The sequence below is a fragment of the Fulmarus glacialis genome, unplaced genomic scaffold, assembly GCF_000690835.1.
Source record: "Fulmarus glacialis isolate BGI_N327 unplaced genomic scaffold, ASM69083v1 scaffold19, whole genome shotgun sequence".
In the NCBI taxonomy this organism is placed as follows: domain Eukaryota; kingdom Metazoa; phylum Chordata; class Aves; order Procellariiformes; family Procellariidae; genus Fulmarus; species Fulmarus glacialis.
The window spans coordinates 2,445-20,445 of NW_009232386.1; the positions used below are offsets into that span (position 1 = coordinate 2,445).

Consider the following 18,001-nt stretch of genomic DNA (forward strand, 5'->3'; position numbering starts at 1 on the left):
AGTTAAAACTGGTTCAAACAAAAAGCAACCAAACAACAACAAATATATCTCTCTCTCTCACAGAAATAAAAAATATTGGCTGATGATTTGAGGGCAAATAGATCTCGTGTCCTATTTCTACTGGAACAGCTGCAGGGCAGATGTTCTAGTTTGTTTGAATCACTAGTGGCTGTGACTAAATACCTGCCCATAAATGCAACGGTATTGTTGATTAGTATCTTCATTTATTTCAGGAATGGGCATACAACCAATATTGAGCTTATGCTGTATAGCTATTTGCATTCACAAAGAGGAGGATTGGGCACTTGGAAGTGGCTAGTTTCACAAACGTTTTCTTGTTTAGTATGACTTGTTCCTGAAAATAAGTATTTTTCTAGATAACAAGAATACACTTGTTTAAACAAATGCCTTTTTCATCTGCCTGTCCTTAGTATTTACAGATATTATAATAATCGGGTATTGACAAAAATCTATGCATAGCATCCAAAACGATGAAGAATTTATCAGCAAATGTCTTTACCAACTCTGTTTTCCCCAGAGGAAGTCTTTCTCAGCCAAGAAGCAATATCTCATTTCTGAAGATAGATTATGGAAAACTGATTGGTAATAAGGCAAACTCTCTGTATGTATTTGTTTAAAATACATCCTTCCCTCTGCACATCCTGAGGATTGTTTTAACGTTGGACTCTGCTGACTGCCTTGAAAAACCCTAAAGTTGTGTTATTCAACTTCCACTGCAATAGAAAGGCATAAAAAGAAAAAACTGTTTTTAAAAGTTTACATGTGCAAGTTAAGTTACACGCAATGTGATCTAAAACAGAATTATTCATAGCATTTATATAAGTACTCCTATACTGTCATACACAAGTGGAAAGCTCTCTGTCAAACTAGGTAAGTGCAAGGCCTACGTCAGCGTGCTGGTTTTGACTGGGGTAGTCAATTTTCTTCACAGCAGCTAGCATGGGGCTGTGTTTTGGATTTGTGCTGGAAACAATGTTGATAATTCAGGGATGTTTTCATTATTGCTGAGCAGTGCTTACACAGAGTCAAGGCCTTTTCTGCTCCTCACCCCACCCCACCAGCGAGTAGGCTGGGGGTGCACAAGAAGCTGGGAGGGGACACAGCCGGGACAGCTGACCCCAACTGACCGAAGGGATATTCCATACCATATGATGTCACGGTCAGCATATAAAGCTGGGGGAAGAAGGAGGAAAGGGGGGACGTTTGAAGTGATGGCATTTGTCTTCCCCAGTAACCGTTATGTATGATGGAGCCCTGCTTTCCTGGAGATGGCTGAACACCTGCCTGCTGATGGGAAGTAGTGAATGAATTCCTTGTTTTGCTTTGCTTGTGCGCACGGCTTTTGCTTTACCTATTAAACTGTCTTTATCTCAACCCACGAGTCTTCTCACTCTTACTCTTCTGATTCTCTCCCCAACCCTGCTGTGGGGGGAGTGAGCGAGCGGCTGTGTGGGGCTGAGCTGCCGGCTGGGGTTAAACCATGACAATCAGCAATCATTTATTGAGATGTAAGTAGCTTTTGTTCTGCTCAAATGTGCTCAAGGAGAAACTGTTACCATCAAAGCTGTAAGTTAGGTGTTCTTGGCTTTTGGGGGTATGTTCCGCACTCTAGAAAGGTTGTCTCATTGTCTGAGATGACTTCAGCTTTTTGTTAAAACAGGTGTTTGCATTTGAGGTATCTTGTCACCTCAGGTATTGTTGAAAAATAACATAAAGGTTTTTAGTCAGCTGTTTGAGTTTAGCTGTGGATTAGAAATGTATCTTTCCATCCTTATGTAAAATTCCCAAAGCTAAATTTTTACTGCTGTTTTTGGCAGTGCCATCACTTTCCAGCAGTTCTGTAAACTGCCATAATCCATCCTAATTTTCACTCCAGGATGTGGTGGTGGTACCATTCCCACAGCTGACTAGCTCATAATATCTCGTTCTGGAGAATCTCTGTATGTACAAAGGCTCCTTGCTGCTTATGTTCCTTGGTTCCTATAATCTGCATTGCCAACAGCAAGGCTAATCGGGCACTGTCTCAGCCTTTGTCGGCTAGCATCACACACATAGCGCCTTTACATTGACTGCTTTTCGTTTTAGTATAGGTGTCGTTTTATTTACATGTATGTAAGTGTGAACTGATGAAATCATGGATGCTGCAGTTTGATGCTGACAGACTTTGTTATGCTTAAATTGGAAGGTATTGTGACAGTGCAAGCTTTTCCTGCTCTGCCCCAGTCCTCACTAACTGTAGAAATTAGTTGTAGCAGTAAGACTGGAGTTTGGTTTTCAGGATTTTCGATCCTTGATCTTGGAGCTTTCGGCTGATAGCAGGGGATAATAAGTTTTCCCACCAAGCTGAACTAATCTTATTTTGACGTTGAGGCAACAGGCTATGTGTAAGTAATGTCTGTTCAGTTTTTTAAATCAATCGTAGGAACTGCTCAATGATTTTCGTTCTTCAGAAAAACAACTTGCCAAGGGTCATGGTACATATTTTGCGGTAATTTAAAACTCATCCACTGGGTTTTTATTTAACAAAAATGGTAACAAATTTCAGTTTGTGAAATGAGTCACTAAAGGAGTTTTCCCCTACAGTTGAAGGCTTTCTTTCTATATTAAGCTTTGGTTAGAGGGCCTTGTCTGTTCCCATCTGTTTTATTTATAATATGAAAGACTTATGTTTTCCTAAAGCTACCAGGCTGCAGGTACAGTAGTTCTGAGAACTGTATGTGGCTTCAACACTATATTGACTAAAGAATACTATAATACTATAATATTGACATAGGGAGTGTCTGAACAATGCAGATCAAGCATGACTTAGCGCCTTTTAGTTTATCCAAACAATTTAATGTAAGAAATGTGGACTTTCTTTAGGTTATGTATGGGGTTATGTGGCAAAAATGGAGGGGAAAAAAGCAAGGCTTGTAGCAGACTGTCTGCAATATTCTGCTCCACATTGAGAAGGTGTGTTCTCAGGCAATTGAGAAATACTACTTATTAACAGACAGACTTCATTAATGTTTCATGACTGTGCTGTCATGGAAGAAATTAATTGCAGTATTGCCTTTTCCAAGTGGCATGTGCTCTCTGTCCTGATACAAATCCATCACAGTTCAATGCTGCAGCCAGAGGAGCCTGTAACTGTGGGGAGGCTTATCAGTGGTGGTGCCAGGCGGTGACCGTTCTATTGCAATCACATTGATTTTTAGATCCTGGGTGTGGAATAGTCTCTGCATGGCCCAGTTTGGAGCAGACTGATAAGGCTCCTTGTTTCTTAGCAACCACAGTCTGCCATAGCCAGAAACCTGCCCCTCTGCAGCTGGAGGGAAAATTCTGAATGTCTCAAATTTGTATCTTGAACCAAGGTAAGTCATTCCCCCCCAGCATATTTAATTTAAAGGCCTTTGCATTCAAATAAAAGGAATGTGTTGGCAAAAGTTCCTTAACAAAGGGAAAGCATAACTTCTCTGTCATCAATTAGACATTCTAATTTCTTTCCCTGTTCTTATTCAGACCTGTGTCTTTCCTGGGCATGGAGGTGCCATATGTCCTTCTCTTAACTAGACTTGTAGCAGAAGTTGCCAGCAAATCTACTGAAAGTTCGGTAGGTATTTCATGGTTTTTGTCATGCTAGGTGCTATAAAAACAGGAGGATCAGATTATTTTCCTCTCACATTGCAGTTTATAAAGGCTTTCTTATTCAACAGAAATGACCTATACTGCCTGCAGTCATTAACTGAAACTTTTACAGTGGGTCAATTTGCTATGATGGCTGATTGCTTATTAAAGCATTGAATTTTTCCTAGTCATGTGCTTGTAGGCTAGCAGGGATGCAACTGATAATGCCTCACACCATGTGGAAAAAGCACCCTGATGAGCAAAAAAACACTTTTCAAGCTGCTCGGCAGTTTAACTACAAGCAATCCAAAACATGGATACCCAAAAGTTAGCTTTTCAAATGACTGAGAAGCTCTGAAGCAAACACAGCTTCAAGTCACAGAAAAAGGTCAGAGTATAAAATCCTGCTTGCAGGAGAGTTCAACCAACAAAACTTTTTAAGAAACTGGTCTTAAGCATGTTCTCTATAGATCTTCTGGTTCTTTACTGTAGTCTACCTCCCCATGATGGACTAACAGTGTGAAGTCAGCCTACTAATTTCAGTTTTGACAGTCCCAAACGTTTCTCCTGATAGCTTTGATCTTTGTCACCCCTGGATTTGATGGGTTTTGCTGATAAGCGGAATAATACTGTTGCATGTTAGGTATATTTAAGTTACTTCTATGGCTGAATATAGGTCAGGTCTTGTTACTTTTGACCAAGAATACTTCATTCCTTTTAAGACTGATTTGACTTGCTATATTCTTTAGGGGAATGTACCTGCGAAACTTTAAAAGGCGTAGGAGTGTTGAGGCTTATTTTTCTTGTACAGATTCAGAGAGTGGATATGCCCAAGTCTATACGGGATGTTACTAATATCTATCAAAAGAACCGCAGAGTTTCTAACAACCATTTATCTCTAAGCTTATGTCACAGCTTGTTGTAATTTGTAAATAATTTTGAAACTGGCTTTTATATAAACAAAAAATAAAAATAAACTATGTGCCTTCAGGATATGTGAAGTTATTCTTTTGTATTCAATGTTGAAGGAAGAAGCTTTTGTAGTTCTGCTGGATTGCTTTGCCGAATGTAGATGTTATCATCCCTTGCAATATGGGCATTCAGTGAAAACTGGTTTTTGCCAGTCATTTTGCCAATAGTATTTCTGAGCAAATCTGTTGGGGCATTTGTGTGGTGCTGTGGGAAGGATAACTCCCCCTCTGAACTGTGCTTCACTGAAGAATTTAGCAAGTATATTTCTAAAGTAGTTTTTTGAGATTTTGTCTAATGTCAACAGTAGAGTGTGCATTTGTTCTCAAAGTGTTAGTTTGGGTAGCACCTGCCAGGTCAAAATCAGCTTGATGGTGCGTCTAGCTTGTTCTCTCCTTGTAAGGTTGCTTAATGCAAAAAGAAGTTACAGCAGGTTTTAACTGCAGTTACTGCTTATTCCTCTGTGTTCTCTGTAGATATTTTTTGTTGAAGCATTTTAGTAAACTTAAGAACTGTGTGAAATGTAATTTCTTTTCTCAGGTTTCAGAAACAGAATGCTGTGTGGATATGTTGGATTCAAACAGTTCCTGTCCAATAACCAACCAGTGCAGTCCAGGTATAGTGTGACATTGTTTAATAAAATTCCAGATTGTTTTTGACAGTTAACACCAAAATACAGCACCTGATTAATTGGGGAGGGAAAACAAAATAATTAGCGCACGTACATATTGGAGTCTTTCTTCCTGTATATACACAAGGTAATGCTTATTATGACTCACAAATGTTGTTCTTGCATGGTAAGGAAAATAGACAACTATTAATAAGGTTATTCTTTATCTTTTTTATTTAGTGTGCAGTTGGATCATATAAGAGCTACTGTAAATGCTTAAAAGCCCGTATAATGAGCATAAAAAGCAAAAATGCTATAATGCGTATCTAAGGGAGCATTAAGAATAATTTCAATATTGTCTTGTTAGCACAGAATGCCTCATTCTTCCTTGTGCTGTATATGTGGAGTTGTTTTCTTCTAAATGGAATTAAAAACTTCTTTTGTCACTTTCCAGCAGTAGCAAAAAGGTGATCTTTTTTAATGCCATTTTATTTAAAATTAGAGAGTAAAAGTGGGAAAATGGCTTCAGAGCTCATAGTAACAAGAGAATTGGTGACTTATAAATTGGGGTTCACTTCTGGGTTCAGTCACTTCCTTGTGACGGTTGTTAAAGCATTTTAAGCCCATCTATTTTCACTGCTTCATTAGCTTCTCTAACTGTTGCTTCATTTAGTGCATTCATTTCTGCTGCTAAATGGTCTTAGATATGGTTTAAGCAATTGTCTCCAAGTTATGGGATTATGTTCTCTTAAATCTTATTGTAAACTGATAATCTACCAATATCTTTAGTGTCAGATAAGTGCTTTGATGCTTCCTTCCTATTACTGCAGAAAGTCTTTGCCCTTACGTTGGGTCTGTTTGTGTTTAGATTAAATGTCAGATGTAATTTATTACTGTGGGCATCAAACATGCTGCTTCTCTCTAAGGAAAACATAGCAGCAGAGCTGTTTTCAAATCAGCACCTTACTAATGGTTTGCTTTATGGGATAATTGATACCACTTTGGCTCAAGGCTCTATAGAACTGGATTTTAGTCAGCACAGTAAGTTGTTTTTTTTTTTTTTCTCCTTTAAATGTAGTAGGAATATCCTTCTAATCTTCATGTCTCAAGTCTAAGCCTCAAGTGAAACCACCACAGCTTTATTGTAGTAAATGAAGCTGTTATTGAAGATGTGCCCTAAATTTTTTTTTCTTAACAAAGACATAGCAGTATGTGCATTTAAACATAAATTGAGAGCTTTGAACATCGAAGACATAGGCCAAGACGAAAGTCTAATCAGTTTCCAGCCTGCATGGTAGGGTGACTGATATAAAACACTCGCCATCTGTCACAAAATAGTTTAAACAGGTTTGGGTTCTTCTTAAAGTGAAACAAATAGTACAATACTTGAGAGGACTGAGGCATGGGAAAAAGACTGTATTATGGCAGTATTTGTATTTTTAGCTTGCCATAGTTCAAGTGATTGACTATAGGGACGCCAGCATCTTTTTTCATCCAAGTATACTCTTTCTGGTTCTTAGCATCTTTGTCCCTGCCTACTTCTGTTTTCAATGCTATGTATTAAAATGGCATTAAATTTTGTTTTGACAGTGTATGACCTCTGAAAATAAATGGTAAAATTCTGCTTCTTTTTTAGTATTGTTGAGGGTAGTTACAGGTTGTTAGATGCTTCCCGTTTTTCTTAAAACTAGAACATGTGAAGCAGTGAACAGAGCTATGTTGAAATTGCCCTCTGGGAATTGTTTACTTGTAACTTGCTTCTTTTTGGCTCTTGAAAGGTTATATCTTTTCTGGAATAAACACTTTGAAATAAAACCTCTTAACTTGTGTAATATAGTAGGAAGCAGGAGATGTTTGTAACCAGTAGACCAAATGGACGGAATATATGTTGCCTCTACCTCTTTCTGAAGACTAGGAAATATCTCCTATGTGTCACTTTTGTTGTTTTCAAACCTCTCTACATCTTATTCTCATGCAGGTTGTTACAGACGATGGAATGAGGATGGTAGTAGCAGCTGTATTAAATGCAAAAATGAAACCCTTCCTGTTTCATCTGTTTATAATCTGACTGAATGCAGAAATAGTGAGTCATTTACCATCCCTTTATTTTGATGGGTATTTTTTGGTACTGAGATCTCTTCTTGCATGCGTGGTCCAGCAACGAATGTTCAAGAAGGCATCAAATGCTGCACATGTTTGGGGTTTTTTTTCCCCCTCTTTTGTAAAACTTCAACCTTTTCCAAAGTCCTAATGTAACTTTGAGCTTTTGAACATGCAACAAAACCTATGGAAAGTTTGAAATTTAGTTTCCAGAAACTGTGCAGAATGCTGTGGAACCATTCCAGAGTCTGGGGCGGAGGGGGGCGGAACTCAAAATCTTATTATATATTAGAGTACCTAATCTGCGAAGCCAAATGCAACATTTAAAAAACAAAATCATTCTGCCCAATGTAAGTTCTTAAAATAAAAAAGAAAAGTCTTAAACATCAAAATGATTAAACTTACAGGGTAGGACCTGTATCGAACATACAGTGAATACTGAATTTTGTGGCTGCTTTAATCTCTGCTGTAAGAAAAAGGCATTTGCTGTGGGTGTTTGCTAGGGACTTCTCCAAAGCACAAAATAGCTCAGGCTGTACTTGAGTTCTTTGAGAAATCTATTTTAAGATGGCTAGATTCATTTTGTGCATGTGCTTTGTTTGAGAGGCGAGAACCATTCAATTCCTTGTAAATATTTTCAATGAAAGAGATAAGAAACTTCATCTAAGTTTCTGGGAAATGCAGTAGTGAATTATTTTCTTTTTGGACAAATTATGATGATGCTTGTTTGCTTCCTTTTTTTGAAATTCTCAAAAGTGATATAAAGAATGAATTTTTCTTGGGAGAAATCTGGATTCTTATACAATTCCAAATAATTACTGAGAAGTATAATAGCCTTTTACTAAGATTTTTCAACAAATCTATAGTTTTTGCCAAATTTTACTTTAAAATATTCTTTTTGATTACAGCTGGTATCAGAGGAATGAATTTCCAAATGAATATAAGCACTGTAACTCCTTTCATACAGAACATAGGTGAGTAAATGGAACTAGCTATTGAGTGCAGGCTTTGTGATTATCCACTGCGTACCAGCCCCTTCATGACATGGCATTTGAAACAAGTTGTAAAATATGTTTTTCTGTAGCATAGGTTTTATTCTAAATGTAGTATCCCTTTTTACTTTTTCTGGCTTGCTCTCAACAATCTTTTATAATTCTTAGAGTTGAATTTTGAGGTAACTGTGTTTTACTGAATGGTTCTTTCATCTTGTCCTACTGATCTTGAAGTGATTTTCTGGTACAGGTTGAGCTGGTTATTTATGAAACACCATAACTTGAGTTTTGAACCTTATGCTGCAAGAGTTTTGGCTCTTAGGGGTGAGGCAACATGTTACACATCTGTTGCATGTTGGTTAGCCTTTGTATAGGTTGATTTTATCACTGCTGACCAGTCATTTCTGTTTAATCTCCTAGAAATACTTGTTCAACACTGGTAAGAATAATACAAATTGAGAATATTTAGATAGCAGCATTGCACACTTCAGCAAGAGATAGAATGCCAAATGAAGTGATTTAGTGTTACAGGGTGAGTGCTTATCATCAGTGCTCTTAAAAAGGAAAGCTAAAGAGCCATGTCAAACTTGGGTGCTGCTGATCCCTTTCTAACATTTGTCTTGTCATGTGTGTATACTTGACGTGAAGTATCTAGTGCTCTTCAGAATGTGGACTTTTCAAGCGGAGCTTGTCAGATAGATCTGTTGTCCTAGTTTGTCTGCAGCAAGATCATAAACAACTTTTATTTCTTAAAATACTTGCTTTTTGGGATCATAATCTTAAATAAATAAAACAGCAGAATAAATATGCAAAGCATTTTTTGAGGCAGGGAAAGTGGAATAGAGGCGAGGGAGGGCACCATTTGCTAATGTCTGCCTCCTTGGGATGGTTTCTATATCAGTCTTTTGTGGAAACATAATACTGGGTGTACTGTACCAGTGGTATATTGTCTGTTGACAAGTTCTGTCTTTAGGAGACTTTATTTAAGGGATAAAAGAACAATATTAATGTTGAGTGCCTCCCAGCACTGGTTTTGAAAGTTATATAAAAGAACAATGGATTAAAAATTTGTGGTTATCTTTAGGAAAATAGAGACTAAGGCTTTCCTGACATTTGGCAGGTGGGGTTGGGGAAGCTGTTCATGTAACGAAATGAGTATTGAAAGATCTCTGCAAATGTTTCGGTGAGGTCTGTATATTAAAAAAAACCCCACTGTTGTTTTTTTTTCTTCTATGAATATCAGGAAGTTGGTTTTTATCTTTTGTCTAACCTTTATATTAAAAGGAATTTCCAGTGAATAATAGTCTCTTCTCTCTTTTTTTTTTTTTTTTTTTTTTTTGGAACAGGGGGCCCAGAAGTGGCAGCCTCTCTCATCTTAGGGACACTTTTCATCAGTTTGTTCCTGATTCTGTCTGTTGCTTCTTTCTTCTACCTCAAACGTGCCAATAAACTTCCTAATGTTTTCTACAGAAGAAACAAAGGTAAAATACCTCTAATTGTCTACTTAATCTCTAAACTTTTGGCTTTTGCTCAGTTTCTTAATTTAAAACTTTTAAAATTTCTTCATGTCAGTGTTCTAACTTAATGTAGCTACTGTTATCTCTTTTTGATCATCCAAAGCAATGCAAATTAATGAAGAATTTTCTCCTGCTATGTGTTTACAGTATCATGTTTTAATGGCAGTGCAGAGGATGTCTGTTCTCAGTCTAAGTGTGCTTAGCTGCATATAACACAGCATCTCTCACTAACCCAGCTATTGTTTTTTGTAGGTCTCAAAGATTTGCCAGAGTGCAATACTTGATGTTAGTTGTCACTGAATATTAGATACCTGATTTCAAAAAGGGAAAAAAAAAAAGGAAAAGAAATCAGTCGGTGCTTTTTGCACAGAGGACATTTTTATAGAACTTAATATGTTCATTTCAGTACACAAAATGCCAGACATTTATAAAGCCTTACAAAAAACAGTTATTGTTTATTCTTGATTTAGAGATAAGGGAACTGTAATACTAAAGGGCAGTGTACTTACCATGGATGCGTCAGCAGCAAGAGAAAGGGAATGGAATTTGAGGTTCCTCATTATTGCACTATTCATTCAACTTTGCCCTCTAAATGCAGGATTTACTGGGGCTTGGAAGAACTAACTGCCTGATTTATTTTTTTTTAACCCCTTAGATTTTTTTAATAATGAAATTTATTTTTTATTTCTGCCATTCCTGTTACTGAGAAATGAAGCCATGTAACTAAAATGCAGTGACCTGACTTCATGCCAAAGTGATTCCAGAAAAGCTAGGGGAAGAACATCTGGGATGCGCTTAGCCATAGGGCACCAAGACTTTATGTAGTCAACTGGCTCTTTCAGATGCTTCAGTTTCTGTGTTCTATGTGTCCACATTTTACTCGTCTTCACTTTCTGGGAGGTGGTGAGCAAAGTATGTGGAAGCTGGTGTCTCCATTTTGCCCAGTGTTTTGCATGAAACTGAGGCTGATCTATGACTCTGTCTCGCCCCTTCTATGCAGTCACTTTGAATGATTCCCATGACAACTTCTAGCACAGCGTTTGCTGTGTTAGAGCTCCTTCTGTTGAAAGAAAGCTGTTTACTGGTTAGGTCTACTAAACAAATAGACGTCCTGTTATTTTCATTCATGTCTTACAGGACCAAGCTCAAGCTAGGCTGTCACAATAGAAATAAGCTTAAAAAGAGAAAAAGAAGGGGGTGGGTGGAGCAATACAATTCCGTTATTTTCCATTATTTGGCTAAGAATGTTGTATCCAGTCATAGTAACTTCATGGAACATCGCAACTCCAGTCTCTGTGGTATCATTTAATGTAAAAGTATACAACAGTAGCTACCTAAGGTCTAAATTGTTCAGTGCCACAGGAACTGCTAGTATCCTAATCACAACTCCCATATTGAAGCCTCTAGGTTGCTTTTGCATGTGTCTTCAAGTAAATTTAGTTAGTACAAGATTCTCCTTCAGTTTTTAAGTAGGTCAAGAGCTGTTGTGCTGTGACATTCCAAGCTGGCAGGACACCAGACCTCTGAGGCTTCAGTGATACTGGTCTGACTTCCACATTTTGTACTGGTAGTTCACTCTGGTCCAGCGGGCTAAAGCATTGATGTCCTCCTTTGAAGGAGAAGCATTAGAAACATTTCTCTGGCTTATTATCATGTTAGCTTTCATTCTGTCTGGATGATGATTATCATGTGGCCAATAAAGGCAGCAACCTCTTGTATAAAAGGGTTGCATTTTTCACTGCTCAATTGTTTCCTGTTTGTACTGCTTTTTTCTGGTAGTTGGCTCAAAGTGCCATTTTTGCTATTGAAGCTTCTTCATACTAAAGAGATACTGCTGTGGCTACCTTTTTTGAAAGCAAAATAAGTCATTCCTGGAGACCTTTGCAACCCTTTAATCTTGAAGAGTCCTACAGACAATGTATTCTACTAATAGGATTTCTGAATGTTCTGATCTGTTTTGGTAGTCTTTGACAAAACTATTTTTTTAACAATGGAACTATTCTGTTGCACACATGTATTTTTAGAAAACTAGCAGTTCTAGCCTTCTAGATTAATGATGGTTAGTCTCTCTCTTTCTCTCTCTTTTAGCATCTGTTCTCCAGCCTAGTGAAACAGTAAGTAAATTCTGTGCTTCCAATAGGAACAAGCAAGCATAAAACATCAAATAAACAATAGCTTAAAGTTTTAACAGTTCATTAGGGAGCTACTTAATCTGATGTATGAGAGACTGAAATAAAAATCAGAGATATTTTGGGGTTCTTTGTCCAAACTGGAAAAAAAGGTGAAAGATGAATACTGACCGTATGGATTCTATTGAGTTACTTTCTCCAAGAAAGACTGTGTACACAGTAAATATTATTGGAACCCTAAAATGTTCCTGTATATTTTAATGAAAGACTGTGAAGACAAAAGGAGCTTTGTTTGACATGATCAATCTTCTGTTATGCAGGCATCCATGATACCTCCCCCAGCTTCTTCAGGTGAGGAACTGTTCTCTGGGGCATGCTGCTTCAAATATTTTACCTGTTGGCTTCTCTTTTATGCATCTCGTTATTGAAAAGCAGGCAAACTATCTCAAAGTGGATATGCTAAGAAGAGACAGCAAGTCAAAACAATTACCTGTAAAGCCTGGTACAGAACTGTGGAATCTGTTGAGGGGACAGAAATCCAATGAAATCTCTCTAGTAGACCTTTTTGGTAGGATTTATTGCTTTAATTAATGTAGGCATACAGTATTGATGGAGTGCTTTGTGTTAAAATAGATCTTTGACAGCTCCTAAAATAGATCTTCGACTTCTCTATCCTAATAGAGAAGTCTTACCAGTAGATGCAATATTTTTTTCATAAGTGCTCAAAAATAAATTATTCAGTCTGGGACCTATTTTCAGGATTGGAATCTTCTTGACAGTGCCAGGTTGGCTCATTTTCAGGCTTGCTGATTTGAAGCTTATCAGCTTCTTCAAACAAATAACACAGACTGTTTGGAATATACCGTTTTCTGTGTATGTGGTGTGGGGGTGTTTGTAGGTTGGCTCTTTTTGGTAAGGTGTGTTTTTAATACGTGCGAAACTCGGGCAGAAACTTATTTCTTGGGGAAGATTTCATCTAATCAGCTTGTCTCAATTTTCCTCCCCAATTTTTCACAATTTCAACCTATAAATATTACTGAGAAGTTCATACTCTAATCTGCTGGTTTAGACCTGATCTGGGTAATCCAAGAGCAAAAACTTGCTTTTTGGTGGGCTTCTAAATTCGTGCTACTTCTAGGAAATAGTACATGCTGTTCTTGTATTATTAATAAGCCCGTGAGAGCCTAATAAAACATGAAATATCTAAATATGACTCTCCCAAAAAATACATTTGAAAGTGCAGTGGATTACACCTAATCAAGGCAAGGCATTCTTTTAAGTGTCTCTGACCATGTAATGAAGTTTGAAAAGAAGTAGGTAGTAAAGGATATATTTTGCAAATGATAGAAAATTTTGTATCTATACATGAAATTAATTTAGAGTGGCTAGGAAAATGGATTTATTTGGCCAGGTTAATACAGTAAAATATCTTGTCTCTATGCTTGATCCATGTGCTTTCAAGACAATGACAGAACTTGTGGTGACTTAAAAGTGAGACAGACCAAATCTTCTAAAAACTTAAGAAAACATGGCCTTCTAAGCTCAGTAAAATTTCTAGTCTCACTTTTAAAATTTAATTTTTATTGATGCAGTCTTTAGCTTTTAAACATTTTTTAGATGTGTTCCAAAGTTGGTCGGGGTCTGACTGTTAAACTGACAGCCAGTGCTGCTTGTGAAAAGTCTTAATTTCCTTACCTTAATTTATATGTCTGTTTAGAAAGGAAGTACAGTTGTGGGGGTTTTTGTTAGGGCTGAAAATGGAAAGCTACTGTACTTACAAGTAATGGAAATGCCAGTTTGTAACGAGCACCTTATTTAGTAGGCCATTAGAAGCTTGTTTAAAAAGTTTTTGTGGACTTTTGCTGTATCAGCTCTATGTAGGGGGTTTTGTGTTTTGTGTTTTTAGGGTTTTTTTTAAGGTCCAGAATGACTTTGGTTACTCAGGAATTGTTGGATGGCATGTGGTGTTATGAATTAATGATAAAGGCATGCTTATATAGCAGGTGCTAATGATGTTTCTGTGCCCACCATTTCAGTTCGGAAGCCACGATATGTCAGACGAGAACGGTCACTAGTGACGTCTGCATCTGCTGCCATGATCTCTTCTTCCGAAACCAGGGTCAGCAATGTTTAGCCTTCATTCTTGCCTGAGGACTTTATAAGTGTACAGAGTGTCGAAGAAACTTTTTCTGAATCCACTGAAGTGCCAGGAAAACATCGCAAGCAGCTGACCTAAATGGAAGCCAAATTACTGTGTCAAAGGGTTTGTGCCAAATGTTAACAGAGAAATGAACTAATGCAAAGATACTGATAACAGGCTACATCCAGTTCGGTGAACTGCTTTGGTGATCTTGAAATGCACTATTCCAGCTCTGTGGTTTCACTTGTCTCCTACAGATGCTGTGTTTAAAATCTTTAAAGAATCTGCCTTTCTTTTTGAAATGCTTTCAGTTTTGGCACGTTCTTCTTCCTGTGTTGTGATGTGTTCTGTGTCCCCAGAGCTGAATGTGCTGCAGGCCAACACAAAATACTGGGATTATGCAAGGATGTGGACTTGTTTGAAGGACCCACTTGTAAATGCTAACACTAAGTGCCACTGCTTTAACACTGTAGGACAATATAACAATACCTAACACGCAGTATCCTTTTGAAGCAAAAAATGATGCCTCCTGGAGCATCCTCTTCAGCCTGTGACATAGCTGACCCTGGTTTTTAACTGTGAATATAGACCCACTATCCAGATACTGTTGTTCTTGGTGCTTTTGAAGGCTGTGGTCAGTATGGGTCCAATCCCAGGTGTGGGAATTTGTTGGGAAGCCTTTCCAATTGGCTTCAGCTAAGTCCTTGGATAAAGAGCCATTTGCTATGGCTTTGTAACTGATAGGCTGCTATGTCTGTCCTGCAAAGACTGTCTGCGCTAGCTTCCTTCCCTTAACACAGCAGTTGAAGGGAAACCAAAATTCCTGCAGGCTAGCTGTGTATCCGTTAGACATGTCAGTGAGTATTGAGATGAAGTGGAGAGGTCAGGTGAATTTCTGCCAATGCAATAAGGGGTTTCTTTGGTCAAGCCCTTCATTAACATGCCTGACATCTGCAGGCCAGCACCTTATGACAGAGCTCAACAAGTATTTCCTTGGTGAACGTGCCAGCATAAATAGCCCCCCACTCTCAGATGCTTGTTCTTGCCCATCTTATGCCAGCTGTGTGGCTCAGTAGTCACTTGATCTGGAAATTAAAGTAGCTGTAAAATAATTCTTTTTTGGCTAGGTTATCCTTCACCAATTTTTTTTCCTGGCATGGTTGACTCTGTTGCCATGTGAACGCATATATCAGCATAATGGGCACAGTGGTATGGGCAGAAGAGTGGGTGACTAGGAAATAAGTGAAAAACCTAGGGTTGCTAAATTGGTTGAAGTGTCACTGTCACCATATGTGAAATTATAACTATGCAGCTTGTGCATTCCCACCTACCTGTGTTGTTATTGCCTGTTTTGGTTTAGCTGGCACTCTGTTATGGGTCTGTGCTCCTAAAATAAATTACTTGGAAGCTCTTCATCAGCATCTACTGGCATGAACATAAACTGGAACAGTCGGTTCTCTTTTTCAGGAAAATGTGAACATAACTGTCTTGAGCTGACATGACACCCATATGGAGAGTCCAAACCTTGTGATCCAGATTCCCTTTTCTCTGTGGTTAAAAGCTTATTCGAAGCTAAAAGATGAGAACTGGGATGGGAGGAGATATATTTATCTTACTGAATAGACCTGTTTTTATGTAAGTTTCAGTGCAGTTGTGTTTACTTTTATCTCTCTCCTTACAAGGTAATGAGATCTCTTGTAGCATCCAAACAAGCTAGGGCGAGATTGGGGATAAAGAACAAACGATTAAGAGGTCCCCGTGCCAAAAAAAAAGCCTGAATTGCTGTATGGAGAAACTTGAGATTGTCTTTCTATCACAATGATAAATAAAATTTTTTGTTCTACTGGACAAAACTAAAGACAGCAGACAATGCCTTTTTGAGACCCTTCAGCTTTCAATATGAAATGTGCTTTATAGTTCATATGTCCCAAGTTGAGGAGGTGGCAGTTTTGTTTCGGTCATTTTGATGTCTTTTTATCTTTGTGCTGCTGCGATTTTCCACAGGTAGAAATTGTGTCTGGAGGTCGTAGGTTTTTCCTGAACTTAGTTGCTGAATATTTTCCTAACCGCTGAGGAAAAGGAGTAACTATGCAAATAATGCCAAGAAACTGCACCTTTGAAAGCAGGGAGTTTCTGCTTGTGACCTGTCAATGATAGTGCATTCTTGTATTGCTTACTTGCTAATATATTCTTTCTACACATAAATTATTGAAGGGTCATTCACGTCATTGTACTGTCTGAACCCTAGCTTATCCTCAAGTGCATATTGTAACCTAGTTTAATGTCAAGTGTCTAATGCTCTAACTTCTGTGCAGTCAAGTTTTTCTCAATGATAACATCTCTCTTCCCCTTCCCATACTCTTCCCCTCCCCCCAGCACTCTTTTAAATGCAGCAGGTATTTTTACTATTTTTTTGTGTTTCAGGAACTGTTCAGCTTTTGTTATTGCTGTCTGACACAGTGGACTCCTGGTCTAAACAGTTTCTCATTCGTTTGCACTGTCAAATTAAATATATAATGTGGTGGTTTGGTTTCCATCTCCCTCCAAAATAATAATACATACGTATATATATTTTAAAAAATTGGCTTTAATGAACCCTGATATTGAATGTATTTGTATATTTTTAAATTGTGCCAAAATAAACATGTTTGAGCTTTTTTTAAATGACTGTGGAGGTCATTCACGTGTTTCCTTTTCAAGCACAGAATGAAGGGAGCAAAATTAGCACCCAAAGTAGATCATTGTTTCAGCTCATATGGCATGTTACCTCCATCAGAACTGAAGTTAAAAAAAAGTCTGCTGAATGATGCTGCCCAGTTCTACAGTAGCATAGCCAGGCTGTTCTTCTGTAGATTGTGTCTTCACACCATATGCATAACTATAACCATATGGCAAAAGCCACCCATCGTGGCCTTACCTGTAGTGGCGTGAAAGTAACTCTTTAGCAGAGAATGTAGCTTTAGTAAATGATAGAATTTTTACATTAGTGCATGTTTACTTAAATCTCATTCAAAGAAGATAGCAGGAGAAGCAAGAAAACCCTAAAAGAGGAGGCTGCTAAACAGTGCCAAATGTACCAGAAGTTGAGATAATCAGGATAATTTCTTATCAGTTGAAGGGAAGATTATGGTCTTGGGTTTGGGGGCTTGGCTATGTTCCTCTGTCTGATCTCTGATTAGTTTCAAAAAGTGTGTTCTTTTTTTCCTTTCCCTTTACTCCCTGGGAATTTGGTACTCTTGTTGGATTTCTTTCTTACAAGTGTATCTTGTGTTCTTAATTCCAGTTGCCAAAACAATCCATAACAATGAGAGCTGAGCCAAAGGAAACTGGGATGCTGAGCCATCTGGTCTGAAATACTAGTAGTAAAATTCAGCAATACTCCCTTCCCTCACAAAACTAGCTGAAGTAGCCTGATGTATGAGAAAGATGTTGCTTTTAGTGAAGTATGCTGATGAGGAAGGATAAGCCAAATGCTTTAATACCTACTGTGTGTGCACTGTGGAAAGTCTAATAAACCTTGTTGTCAAAGCCAGGGTGACAGTGTCGCATACAAAGAGAAATTGATCTGGAAAATTATCCCACTGGGAGAGGAAGACTTAAAAGTGGATTTGTCAGTTAAATGGACTCTGACCACCATGCACACCAAAATATAACAGCCTTTGGGAAGAGGAAATACTAAGTGTCCTTGCCATTAGTCACCCCACTGAATTCAGTAGGTGCAATTGGCAGTAAGTGAACTGGGGAGAGCAGTAAGTGGATGTACAACAACAGGGAACAATTTGAGACTGTATTTTGCACACCTGAGAGGAGCTGTCTCCCTTATCCATATGACACCATCTGAAGGTGAGTGCATTGTAGATGGAGGACTGTGACAGTCACTTCTTAAAATTGTAAGTCTAAAACCTTGTGTTTCACTA

At 38.1% G+C, this 18,001-nt stretch overlaps 1 protein-coding gene across 1 annotated transcript; it reads left to right on the forward strand.

The window, feature by feature from the left end:
• The first annotated feature begins 3,299 nt into the window (after positions 1–3,299).
• On the forward strand, positions 3,300–14,573 carry LOC104081932 (chromosome unknown open reading frame, human C1orf159). The gene is made up of 9 exons (XM_009584862.1): positions 3,300–3,374; positions 3,523–3,613; positions 5,137–5,212; positions 7,185–7,289; positions 8,215–8,280; positions 9,645–9,779; positions 11,904–11,929; positions 12,265–12,295; positions 13,981–14,573. Exons 2-9 carry the CDS (start codon positions 3,542–3,544, stop codon positions 14,076–14,078), a joined length of 609 nt encoding a protein of 202 aa, XP_009583157.1. The 5' UTR covers positions 3,300–3,374; positions 3,523–3,541; the 3' UTR covers positions 14,079–14,573.
• Positions 14,574–18,001: the final 3,428 nt, after the last annotated feature.